Source organism: Salmo trutta, chromosome 23 (assembly GCF_901001165.1).
Source record: "Salmo trutta chromosome 23, fSalTru1.1, whole genome shotgun sequence".
NCBI classification, from domain to species: domain Eukaryota; kingdom Metazoa; phylum Chordata; class Actinopteri; order Salmoniformes; family Salmonidae; genus Salmo; species Salmo trutta.
In genome coordinates, this window is record NC_042979.1 from 24,710,453 (window position 1) to 24,723,249 (window position 12,797).

Sequence of the window (12,797 nt, forward strand, 5' to 3'; positions counted from 1 at the left end):
GAGCTACCACAGACATAGAGCTACCACAGTCATAGCGCTACCGCAGACATAGAGCTACCGCAGACATAGAGCTACCACAGACATAGCGCTACCACAGTCATAGAGCTATGTACAGACAAACACAGGCATTTAGAGACAAGCAGATCCCAAACTCTTTCTTTGAATAAGTAATAGTGATTATTAGGTCTTTTCACTTGGTGTATTACTACGAGCCACCATTCACCCTCTGTCTCTCCCCGCTCCCCAGGGTGGCTGACAAGGAGAGCATTAACAAGATGTCCCTCCACAACCTGGCCACAGTGTTTGGCCCCACGCTGCTGCGGCCTGCAGAGAAGGACAGCAAGATCCCCACCAACCCCACGCAGCCTATCAGCATGGGAGACAGCTGGTCCCTGGAGGTCATGTCACAAGTAGGCGATATAGTCTCTCTCCCTCACCCCATCCCTCTTCTTTGATATTGATGTCCTTCTAACTGTCCGTCTGTCCCTCCAGGTCCAGGTGTTGCTGTACTTCCTCCAGCTGGAGACCATCCCCACGCCGGACAGTAAGCGTCAGAGCATCCTCTTCTCCACCGAAGTGTAGAGTGTTCCACAGGTTCCCATCATGAAGACAATGGGAGAGAGAGGGTGAGATAGAGACGTCGACTCAAACTGAGTCTACAGCACAGTATGTCCATTTGGGAAGGCTACTGAGAGTGAGAAGGGCCTTTGCTGGACTGCAGCAGGAGATGTATTCTGCACTGATTCTGGACATACCTTGCAGAGGGCGCCACCATCCCTCTGAGAACAAGAGGGTGGACACCAATCCTCTGTTGTACCACACATATCTGATGACGATAACGCATTAATACATCACAACCAATAGCCAGTGTGACTCTCTGTGCCTCTCTGACGCAACACATCCTCGTCTCCTCGCTCTGTCTCTTCGCTCTCATGTCGAAGCTCCACAGCTTGTCTACGGTGTACGGAATGAATGCCACTACTGAACATGCCTGCTGCAACCACAAATGAAACACTTCAATTTGAGTCTGATCAGCATGTAGGGGAAAAGAGCGTCCAAGGTTATTTAAAAAAAAATGTTTTGCTATTTTCTCCTGCTTTGTCGGCAGAAAAACAGGCAGAGCCTGCACATCGTTTTGTTTAGCCTTTTCAAATGTTGAGTTATTTCTTAATCCACTGCTGAAGAGATTCAAACCGTATGTTTTACACATGATACATTAGGACCGCAATGCTACGAGAGTTCTGTTGAAAAGGAACATCTGGGTTCTCTGAAGACTTTTAAAGAGGAACATCCAGAGCTGCCAGCATCACCAGTCTATTTGTGTGTCCCAGGAATCCACCACTCACAACAACAAAAAAGTGTTTACAAGGTAAACAAGCCTTGGACAAAGGCAGAGACAGGGAGACTGCAACAAAGGCATTTGTGAAATAGGAACAGTTGACAGAAACAGATTATCTATCATTTATAATAAGACTGCCTACAGTTTGGACCATAAAGCAATTCCCTCTTTTTGTGTTCTTTGTGTTTCAAGTAGTCCTCAGCTTAAATACCCAGGAAGCAATAGATTTTCTAACATAGGAGTTTGTCTGCGTTCATATCCTTAGTCCGGAGATGTCCTCATCATGGTAACATAGGAGATCTTGCCAAAATGATCTGTTGTTTGGGATAAAAGAAAACTATTGTATTTACAGATACAGTACAGTATGTACATAATCATAATGCTGTAATTGTTTTATTTGACTTATTTTAACAGTGTAATAATCATTGTTATGATTATAATTTATGAAGAAGATAAAATGGGGTGGGGGCAGAAATCAACATGTTTTTTTTCAATGTGTTTGTTTTGATTTGATGAAGGTGGTATAGGTTACAGACTTGAGTCCTGGAGGTCTGAGGTGATGGGAGATCATATGCTGCCTATGTAACCAGGATGTAGCCTTGTTGTGGTAATAACTGCAGTTTTGTCCAGCCTATTGTTAGCCATTTATCCCTCATGAAGGTAACACTCCATCTTTGAATGCCAATGTCACAACCCCTCTTCATCTGTTTTGAGTGTTCCAGTCCCAACCATCCAGCCTGAAATCTTGATGTGTTACTGAAGTAGGATACAAAACAGTACATTTAGTTGTATACAGAACAACAATAACAATCTCTACAATTTACAATAATAACATGTTCCCTTTCTACAACTTACAACAATAACATGTTTCCTCTCTACAACTTACAACAATAACATGTTTCCTCTCTACAACTTACAACAATAACATGTTTCATCTCTACAACTGTGTCGGTGGAGACAGTTGTTCTCATGAAAATGAAAATCATTCACCTGTTTCAAACAAGTTGCGCTAAATTGTGGGCGCTCTACATTTTACCCAAAGTGAACCATTCTGTTGATGTTATGAAGGAATACTTGTTTATCCTCTTTTCAATGAAAGTGACCCATCTTTTTCTCACCCCTATTTATGAGGGTGGCTGGACAGCTGTCATTAACTGTCCTCTAAACCCTTCCTTAAGCTCTTCTCCCTCCTGGTCTGCCTGATAGTCACCCACCAAAGGGCCATGGAAAAGAAAATGCTCTTAGAATATTTTGTTCAGAAGGAAAAAAGAGAAGATTATATTAGAATGGTTTTAATTTCAGTACCTGCAGGCATGTTTGATTAATGCAGGCATGTTTGATTAAAGTTATTTTCTTCTGTGTGTTGTCATAAACATATTGTTGTTATATTGGGCAGCAGGATGTTAGTGACCAACGTGTTTTGGTTTTGAAAAACCAAGCTTAAAATATGTTATGATATTAAATTCTGGCTGGATAATTGTTAACAAGTAATGTGTTTACTAACTCAGTCTGTACTACTGTCTGCACTACTGAGATTTCATGAAGAACTCCGACATTTTGAAGTTAGCAGAGACATTTCTGACAGTTTTGACTACAGTAGTAAGTAGCTAGTGTAAAATCTGGCATCTGAGTGTGTGGTTGTACATGCAGCATTGATGTGCACACATGCGTGAGTGAGTGAATGAAATAATGGGATGATTTGCTGTAAAAAAGTAGAATTAAGACATAACGTTTCAAATCCTGACGTATCCATATGCTGACATATCAACTAAATCAGCTCCAGTTAATAGCCATAGTCATAATTTTAGTAACACATTTTGTCCTAATATATCCTCACATGTCCCATACACATAACTGTACATTGGAGGAAGCCATTGATTATGAGAGAGAAAGGCAGTGCATTCCCCATTCATTTGGATCTCTTTGATTTAAATAATTAGTGCTCAATGTGCACTGCTCTGCTCCGTTGTGCCTCCGCGTTATAGCTTTTATTCAGCACGTATGCCGTGGATTTCAATGTGTCAGTGGAATTGCTGTAAGGAGACTTACTGGGCTGCTGTAGTCTCCCTCGCCTTTTGAGAAAACAGATCTGTCATTAAGGCACCTATTTTGAGACCAATACATGGTATTTGGTATCGCAATTCATGCTACTATTAGCCTGTGTGGGAGATCTCGTCTGAATATTATGATACCAAGCTAAGCCCAATTCATTTTTGCAATCATACGAGACAGACAGACAAATGCTTAGTCAATAACCCTCACTCTGCCTTAGGTCTGTCAACAATAGCAAAATAACTCATTTTCAGCTTTTCTGTTCCAGTTCTGTGTAAAATGAAGTCTACTGTATTTACGGAGATGAATACCCTCATCTGAAGGAAATGATATTAGTAGTAGCAAAGTGGTATCTATACTTGTAGAAGGAGGACACTTTCCAAATTCACTGTCATGTTATATGACTCATATATAGATAATATCTCTCAAGGCACTCTGCTATGCTGTGTATCGTTCATTTGCAAGATGTCCTTTGTATTTTCAAATAACTGCCAAACCGTTTGTAACCATCTGTTGTCCTAACTGTAACTACTGTATGTATCAACATGTCACTAATCCAGAACAGGATTTAATTTGGAGGGGCTTGCACTTTCAGTTTCTTTTGGTTTTACTCCAGACTGCCCACTGTGATGCTTTAGGACATTTTCTGTGGTTTGGAAATGATTTTCAAGGAAAGATGAAGGTTATTTGAGTTTATATAGGTTAGTCATCTCTCTAACCTTGTCTTATGGTTGTACAATATGTATTGTATGTATCATACTAGAGACATTGGGTTCTTAGGTTTATTTATTGTGATGTTCATCCAAGTTTGGGCAATACATTTAGGATTAATCATATTAATAAAACAGTTGAATAATTAGGCTTCAACTGAAAGAGAACTTGGTTATTGGTTGTCAGTGTGATTCTTCATAGGGCTAGTCACTTACCACGCCTCTTTCATAAAGTAATATATGTCAACATAAGATTATTATAAATATGTGCACTATGTTTTAAAGTCTAAAAATATGGAATATATTACTCTATGTACGACTTTAGCATTTCAGTGTATGCATACTATATGATGAATGAATATTCATTATATTAGTCCTTGTAAGTTGACATGAGCCTGGCAATAGTTTATTATAATTCACTCCCATATTAAACGTATTTTAAATGACCTGAAACCATATTTTGACATCTTGGGAATATGTGTGTTTTATTCCACATTTTCTAGTTGACTTTGTGAAGCTAAAATGATGGTACTTGCTGGTTATCCACCAAAAAAATACATTTGACCTTTTTCTGTTTTTCAATTTAGATTTATTTCCTTCTGGTCAGCATACATGTTATGTCATGAGTCTGTAAAAAGGGATACTGTAGTCTGAGGAAAATACATGTTTGGAAGGCATTTGCAGCCTCTGTTTGTACACAAAATGTTAAATAAAATCGGTATCTATGTAAAAATATGGCAATGCCTTATATCTTCAATTGAGCATATCTTGACCTGGACCCAACTCGATTTTACAGATCGCATACATATCCCCACATCACAGATTCACTACATGTCGTTATCACATTTTATTCTCAACATGTGCATCAGAGAATGCCTAGGCCCCTCATCGTAATGGCCCCCACCATATCATTTGCTACATTCCAAAAAGGACGTGGAGAGGGATCTGTCAGGCGACGTCCCACAATTCCAAGCATTAATGGGGAATGCTCGCTCTACGGTGCTCATGTTGTGTGTCCTGTCAATGGAGAAGATCAAGGGTCGCAGGGACGCTGAGGATGGAGTGCATGAAATGACCAATACTGCATATTGTAACTATAAACCGATGGTATCCGAGTCATTCGATTATCTCTACCAAAGAATTCCAGGTAAAATGTGTTAGATGTTTTTCAAATTGTGATTGTTTGTGTGTAACTAGCTAGCTACATGTATTGTAGGTGGCTAGCTAGCTAACGAGTTAACGTAGCTAAGCTAACGTTACAGTAACTTCATCGAGCCAGCAGTGTCTGATAATTACAATGTATAGAAATAATACATACCTACCTAGCTAGCTAATTAGCTAACTAAATAGTATGCTCGATAACAAAATACAGTAACATTACTGTTGTCTTTTCATTTCGTTAGCTAGCTACTTTCCTCCCCTCCTAACAAATATGGGAAGGGTTAGGGTAAAGAAAAATCCACTCATTTTGACCAAATTGAGACACCAATTTATATTGCAGCCATACTATCACATTGCATAAAGTCAGAAGAGGGTTGACATCATCATAGTAGTGTGTTCTACCAGCCATGGTAGTGTCCACTATCAGTAACCTGTCAAACTATGTATCATTCATGTGATGTTTCACACTATGTGAAGGAGATGTATCTCTTGAGTAGTCATGCTCATTTAGCTGCAACCACCAAATATATATTGGGACTGCCAGTGACCTTTTGTTGTGATCATTACATGTCACACTAAGCCTTATTAGTTTGCTACTTCTAGTGCCATTCTGCACCCTGGAATAGATTGAGATGAATAACTAGTAACTGGCATGAAGGATCATTTCACATGGTGCAGTAAAAATCACAGTCTGGCAAGCAATTAACAGAGGTTTTATTGAGCAGACAACTGGTATTGACTTTTGCTGCCTGTAGCACATTCCGGGCCACACAATGTCCCCAAAAATCCCCAACATTCCTCCAAACCTGCGTGAGGTCCCTGGACATGGGGGAAGGGGTTTCAGCTTGTGTTATTAAAGCTATGGGGGAAAAGGAGAAGAGAGGAGGGCCAGTGTTATAGGGTCATCGTTTTTAGGAGCAAGATGAGGAATTTGAGGCAGTAGAGAGACTATCCAGTCAGTGTGGTTTTATTCTCTCACGCTGTGTATGCATTGAAACAGTCAGCCGAAGTGTATTGTGGAGCAGCAAATGTAGCCTAGGCCTGTTCTCTATCTATGTAACCGTAGCATGGACAGTGAATCAGCGCCACTGCTAAATGCATATAGGGGAAACACTGGAATCATGTTCTTCTTGCCTTATCATATTTTTCTTGCCTTGTGGATGATCTGGCTTTCATGACAATATTCTTTATGTATTCCTCTTCTGTGATGCTCAACACGTGTTCTTCCCATTAAACCTTGATATGAGATCTGTCAGGAGCCATCTGGTGCTGGAAATAATGGTGCAGCTGCTCTCTTAAAACAGACAGCAGTGTTTTGAAAACCTGGCACCTCTGCATCCTACCCCTGCCATAGTGAACAAGGTTAATTTGTGGTATTCAGCAGGGTTAGGGTCTACAAGCAGTTGTTACCGTCCCGTGTGAGAGACTGAGAGTCACACTCAAGCAATGCTCAATCTGTTAGTCAACAATCAAGTTGGTTGCTGACATCATTCATCTGCTCTCTTTTCTTCCACCCCCCCCATCCGACCTCTGTCTCTCTTTACTTTCTAGGGTTGTTTCTTGGTGGTTGTGTCAAATGTTTGTCTGGTCTCCACCCTCAGCAGCACCAATCTATATTGGCCTTGTACAAACCATCCTATGCATTCATAGTCCCCCCTCACTTCCTCCAGTATCTATCTGGTCTGATTTAGTATTGGTTTTAATTAGGTCAATAGGAAATTACAGTCAGCCAGACTCAGGGGGGATCCAAAGACACCAGCCTAAGCTCAGACCTTTACCCAGTCAGTGGCTCACTCAAGGTCAGGCTCGGTCATTAGACGCTGGCTCACTCTTGGGCTGTCCACTGTGATCATATTATTTTCAAATTTGATTTTAATCTTAGGCAACTGATTCAAGTCGTAGTCTAAGAGTGCATTGAGAAAGCTTTTAAAAGAATAGGCTGTATTTCAGAACAACAGTTGCATTTTATGTTGCAGTTAACAGGTAAAGCTTTTTAACACATGGACTTCAAACAACAGAAACACATCTGGTATCTGACTGCCCTTTAAAATTCCTGAGTTGGCTATACGTGTTCCGTTGTCTGTGTGTGTGTTTCTCTCTTCATTTCAAATGAGGGAGTATGTCCTACACACAACACTGAGTTATGCTAGTGCACACTGAGTGGTATTACCCTGTCGTCCCATTCCCTCTACTCTTCAACTCTAGAATTCCAGCTATGGTATAATTTTCTAGTCTTATTGTCCAATCCATCTTCAGCGCAAACATTTCTACCCCGACGCCCTGGTACTAATATCATAAAGCTCACCATGGCCAGCCCAGGATGTTTATTTACTGTAGATTAGGCTGTGTATTTCCTTTTTTGGTCAAACAATTAAATTCTTCTGGTACTGATACTTTATCATAATACTTCACTCTACAGAAGGAGCCTGAAAGATTTAGGTTTTCACAACTGCCACCAATTCTGAGTCTGGCTGCATCCTCAGTAAGCCTTTATAGAAACGATCTGACTCAGGGTGGTGTTGATATCCTGCCTCTAGTTGTTTGAACATGATGCACTACAAGGATACTCCCTGTTACTGGATGCCCCGACTCAGTCAGTGAACCGTGTGGGTGGGCAGATGTCTGGAGACACACCCAACCTAACAGACATCTAGTTGCTTTGTCTACAGTTCAAACTGATCCAGTTCAACGATAAGGGAAGGGGGCTGGGGAGAGGAAATGTTATGGTTACTATGGGTATACCTGTCTTTGTAAAACTGTTCAAAGCTATCTTGTGTGCTATTGCAGGGTAGTGGTTATAATGGTCCAGCTTTATCTGTGGTATGAATAGACTGATCTGGGAATGGGGACTGTTCGTCAGTCAGGCAATATGTGCTTCATTCTAGGTGATGACGAGTAGCCTGATCAATTTGAATAATCAGTCTTATCTTATCTTGAAGATCTCAGACATAAGCCAACGGAAGTGAGTGTTTCATCTCATTGTCTGGGCACCGTTATAGGTCTGCACACACAGGCTCCTCATGCCTCGTAAGGCCCAGTCGACCTGCCCAGACCACCGTTACTGCTACAGTGCAACCTCCTCGTGATGTTGTGATAAGAGCCAGCTACAGTTGAAGTCGGAAGTTTGCATACACTTAGGTTGGAATTATTGAAATTCGTTTTTCACAAATTTCTTGTTAACAAACTATAGTTTTGGCAAGTCGGTTAGGACAACTACTTTGTGCATGACACAAGTAAATTTTCCAACAATTGTTTACAGACAGATTATTTCACTTATAATTCACTGTATCACAATTCCAGTGGGTCAGAAGTTTACAAACACTAAGTTGACTGTGCCTTTAAACAGCTTGGAAAATTCCAGAAAATGATGTCATGGCTTTAGAAGCTTTTGATAGGCTAATTGACATAATTTGAGTCAATTGGAGGTGTACCTGTGGATATATTTCAAGGCTTACCTTCAAAATCAGTGCCTCTTTGCTTGGCATCATGGGAAAATCAAAAGAAATCAGCCTAGACCTCAGAAGAAAAATTGTAGACCTCCACAAGTCTGGTTCATCCTTGGGAGCAATTTCGTCTGAAGGTACCACGTCCATCTGTACAAACAATAGTACGCAAGTATAAACACCATGGGACCACGCAGCCGTCATATCGCTCAGGAAGGAGATGTGTTCTGTCTCCTAGAGATGAACGTACTTTGGTGCGAAAAGTGCAAATCAATCCCAGAACAACAGCAAAGGACCTTGTGAAGATGCTGGAGGAAACAGGCACAAAAGTATCTATATTCACAGTAAAACAAGTTCTATATCGACATAACCTGAAAGGCCGCTCAGCAAGGAAGAAGCCACTGCTCCAAAACCGCCATAAAAAAGCCAGACTACAGTTTGCAACTGCACATGGGGACAAAGATCATACTTTTTGGAGAAATGTCCACTGGTCTGATGAAACAAAAATAGAACTGTTTGGCCATAATGACCATCATTATGTTTGGAGGAAAAGGGTGAGGCTTGCAAGCCGAAGAACACCATCCCAACCGTGAAGCATGGGGGTGGCAGCATCATGTTGTGGGGGTGCTTTGCTGCAGGAGGGACTGATATATTGAAGCAACATCTGAAGACGTCAGTCAGGAAGCTAAAGCTTGGTTGCAAATGGGTCTTCCAAATGGACAATGACCCCAAGCAAACATCCGAAGTTGTGGCAAAATGGCTTAAGGACAACAAAGTCAAGGTATTGGAGTGGCCATCACAAAGCCTTGACCTCAAGCCTATAGAAAAACTTGTGGGCAGAACTGAAAAAGCGTGTGCGAGCAAGGAGGCCTACAAACCTGACTCAGTTACCCCAGCTCTGTCAGGAGGAATGTGCCAAAATTCACCCAACTTATTGTGGGAAGCTTGTGGAAGGCTACCCAAAATGTTTGACCCAAGTTAAACAATTTAACGGCCATGCTACAAAATACTAATTGAGTGTATGTAAACTTCTGACCCACTGGGAATGTGATGAAAGAAATAAAAGCTTAAATAAATCATTAAATCTACTATTATTCTGACATTTCACATTCTTTAAATAAAGTGGTGATCCTAACTGATCTAAGACAGGGAATTTTTCTAGGATTAGATGTCAGAAATTGTGAAAAACTGAGTTTTTAAATGTATTTGGCTAAGGTGTATGTAAACTTAAGACTTCAACTGTAGCTACAGGCCTGAGACCTCCAGTCACATGCCTCGTGTGCTTTCAGATCTGCATCCAATGACCGCTCCCTCGTGTGATCTGTGTGAGTCAGTGTCTGAGAAGGATGTAGTGCTGGCTGGCGTTTGAACATAAATAGCATCGACCACAGCACAGAAGAACTGTAAAGTCATTTTGTCCGTACTCCAGACTAGACAGCAACTCCTTAGTTACTAGCTAGCCCATAGATGACAGACCGTGTTCTCCCAAGAACTACTGCCACAGGCATCGGGTAACTAACTGTATTTAAAAAAAGGCAATCTAGGCTAATTGGTTTTTCTGGTAATTGATTTAAAACAAATGATTTACAAACTAGTTTCTAGACTGTTGGGCTGCCTACTATAATTCTTGTAGTTGTAGGCTGCGTTTATGTGGGTTTAATATTTACGTTAGTTGTAAGAGGTTGTTCACTGATGTTAATTATGGCATAATAATGAAATAGTTTTTCCTCTGACTGAGAAACTAGAAACCCTCTGATGCATGCGTTACCACCTCATCCTGGTAACTCCTGTGTGCTTGTGTGTTTTTGTTCCACACAGATTGCATTGGAAATGTCTGAGAAACCTAGAGCCCAGTATGAGGAAGACGACCAGGCCAGTGGCCGGCGTATCCAAAGCCACAGCAGCAGGCACTAAGGCCCAGACTGGGGAGAGAGTCAAGCCTGAGGGCGCCACCATGGGCACAGCCGGCAAGAATACGGCCAAGACCTCCGCTACCGCACCGCTCTCTAAGGTACAAATGCAGAAGGCACATGCAAATAACCATGCGAGCACTTTGGCTACATGCTAAGAACAACCATGAAGTCGATTATCTTTATAGGTCCAATAGGGGGTGTGTTAACTATCATCTTTCTCTTTGGCCAGGCGAAGAGCAGCGATGACTTGCCATCAGCAACAACAGTAGGCAGTGGGATCAGCACTGTTGCTAAAGCCAAGAAGACTAGCTTTGCCCACTCTTCAACCTATTCCACTACAGGTACCAGCAACCCAGAGGGCAAGACAAAGACCAGCTCAGGTATATCAACCATAGAGCTACTAACAGACTATACTCTGGTTTGTGATTAGCTCTAACTTCTTGACCTTCAATAACGTGTTGTATTGTACTCCTCAGGAAAGCGTGGGACCTCCTCTGTGGTGAAGGAGCCCGGTTCATCCCGGGAGGGCCTGCGAGAACGCTCCAGAACTGGCGCCGCCAGCAGGAAGCTCTCCGGACCCTCGGATGCCTTGGCACCGCCCAAGAGAGTCCGCAGCCGGGCCATGACTGAGTCCGAGTCCTGTATGAGCAAGTCCAGGTCGGACGGGCAGCTCAGCAATAAGACGGTCCTGGAGAGCAGGGTGAAGGACCTGCTGGGCCTGGCCAAGAGCAAAGACGTGGAGATCCTCCAACTGCGCACTGAGCTGCGGGCCATCCGTGTCCAGCTAGGCCTGCCTGAGGAGGATGGGGGGAGCAGAGAGAGGGCCGAGGGAGAGGAGACTGCTGAGGCTGAGCCCCCACAGGAACAGGAGAAAGAAACCCTTACTCCGTTCATCTCTACAGACGTTGAGTCCACCCTGCTCTTGCTGCAGGACCAGAACCAGGGGATCCGCGGGGAACTGAACATGCTAAAGAGTGAGAACCGCATGCTGAAGGACCGCCTCAATGCCCTGGGTTTCTCCCTGGAGCAGAGGCTGGACTGCCCCCTCAAAGCCCCGCGAGGCTCCTGCCTCAGCCCAGAGCTTCCCCCAGCCAGCGGTGGCAGAGATGGAGTGTTCCAACGGGCCTTTTTACTACATGGGGTCTCCCCACACGGCTCTGCCCGCGGCTCCAATGAAGACCTTCTGGACCCCCGGCGAGCCATCTCCCCTGAGGCAGCCGACAGCGAGTGCAGCGAAGCCTACCAGCCAATCACCTCCAGCGATGACGCCCTGGATGCCCCCTCTGGTTCTGCCTCTGCCTGCTGCTCTTCCTCTGAGTCAGAGGGCGGGCCACCGAGTCACGGCGAGCGCTCCCGTAGAGGCAGCAGTGGCAACACGAGCGAGGTGTCGGTGGCCTGTCTAACTGAGCGCATTCACCAGATGGAGGAGAACCAGCACTGCACCTCTGAGGAGCTCCAGGCTACACTACAGGAGCTGGCCGATCTTCAGCAGATCACCCAGGAACTAAGCACAGAGAACGAGCGGCTGGGCGAAGAGCGGGTCATCCTGGTGGACTCCTTGTGCCAGCAAGGTGACCGGCTGGAGTTGTACGGCCAGCAGATGGACTACTTCCGGGGCCTGCTGGACGAGCACCGCGTGGCCTATGCCGCGGTCGACGAGGAGGACACTAAGAGCAGCCGCTATCTGGAGCTGGAGCGCCGCTACATGGACCTGACTGATGGGACCCACTTCGAGAGGGAGCAGCTGCTGGGTGTGCAGCAGCACCTGAGTGGGGCGCTGAAAATGACCGAGCAGGACAACGCAGAAGCCCAGGGCCTGATATCGGCGCTTAAGGAGAGGGTGCACATGGCTGAGCGGCAGGCTGAGATGGAACGCAGGGATAGGGCAGCGGCGGCCATAGAGCTGGAGGTCCTGAGGGAGGCGGCCGGGGGGGAGCAGGCGGAGTTGGCTCGATGCAGGGCCCAGCTGGAGCAGGAGAGACAGAGGGTGGCTGAGCTCTACTCCATCCACAATGCCGGGGACAAGATGGACATCCGCCACCAGCTGGAAAGCGAAAGGAGGGACAAGGAGAGGGCAGAGGCAGAGTCTGCTCAGCTGCATGAGGAGCTGGACCACACCCGCAACGAGGCCGCCAGGCTGGAGGACGGTATCAGCAAGGTCACACATTCTCATATTTAA

The 12,797-nt window shown here is 44.2% G+C and overlaps 2 protein-coding genes across 4 annotated transcripts in view; both read left to right on the forward strand.

Annotated features, from left to right (window-relative positions):
- The window catches only part of LOC115159648 (breakpoint cluster region protein-like), a 136,818-nt gene extending 131,982 nt beyond the window's left edge, over positions 1 to 4,836 (forward strand). Inside the window, exons 22-23 of the mRNA XM_029709583.1 lie at positions 248 to 410; positions 493 to 4,836. Coding sequence (XP_029565443.1) covers positions 248 to 410; positions 493 to 582 — 253 coding nt within the window. The 3' untranslated portion in view covers positions 583 to 4,836. The remainder of the gene's footprint in view (positions 1 to 247; positions 411 to 492) is intronic.
- A 177-nt stretch (positions 4,837 to 5,013) lies between these two features.
- The window catches only part of LOC115159649 (cytospin-A), a 36,006-nt gene continuing 28,222 nt past the window's right edge, over positions 5,014 to 12,797 (forward strand). For 2 of the 3 annotated variants that reach the window (XM_029709584.1, XM_029709585.1), the window contains exons 1-4: positions 5,014 to 5,248; positions 10,524 to 10,716; positions 10,848 to 10,998; positions 11,095 to 12,776. In XM_029709584.1, the coding sequence (XP_029565444.1) occupies positions 10,561 to 10,716; positions 10,848 to 10,998; positions 11,095 to 12,776 (1,989 nt within the window). In that variant the 5' untranslated portion in view covers positions 5,014 to 5,248; positions 10,524 to 10,560. The remainder of the gene's footprint in view (positions 5,249 to 10,523; positions 10,717 to 10,847; positions 10,999 to 11,094; positions 12,777 to 12,797) is intronic. The other variant, XM_029709586.1, reaches the window with a different exon arrangement.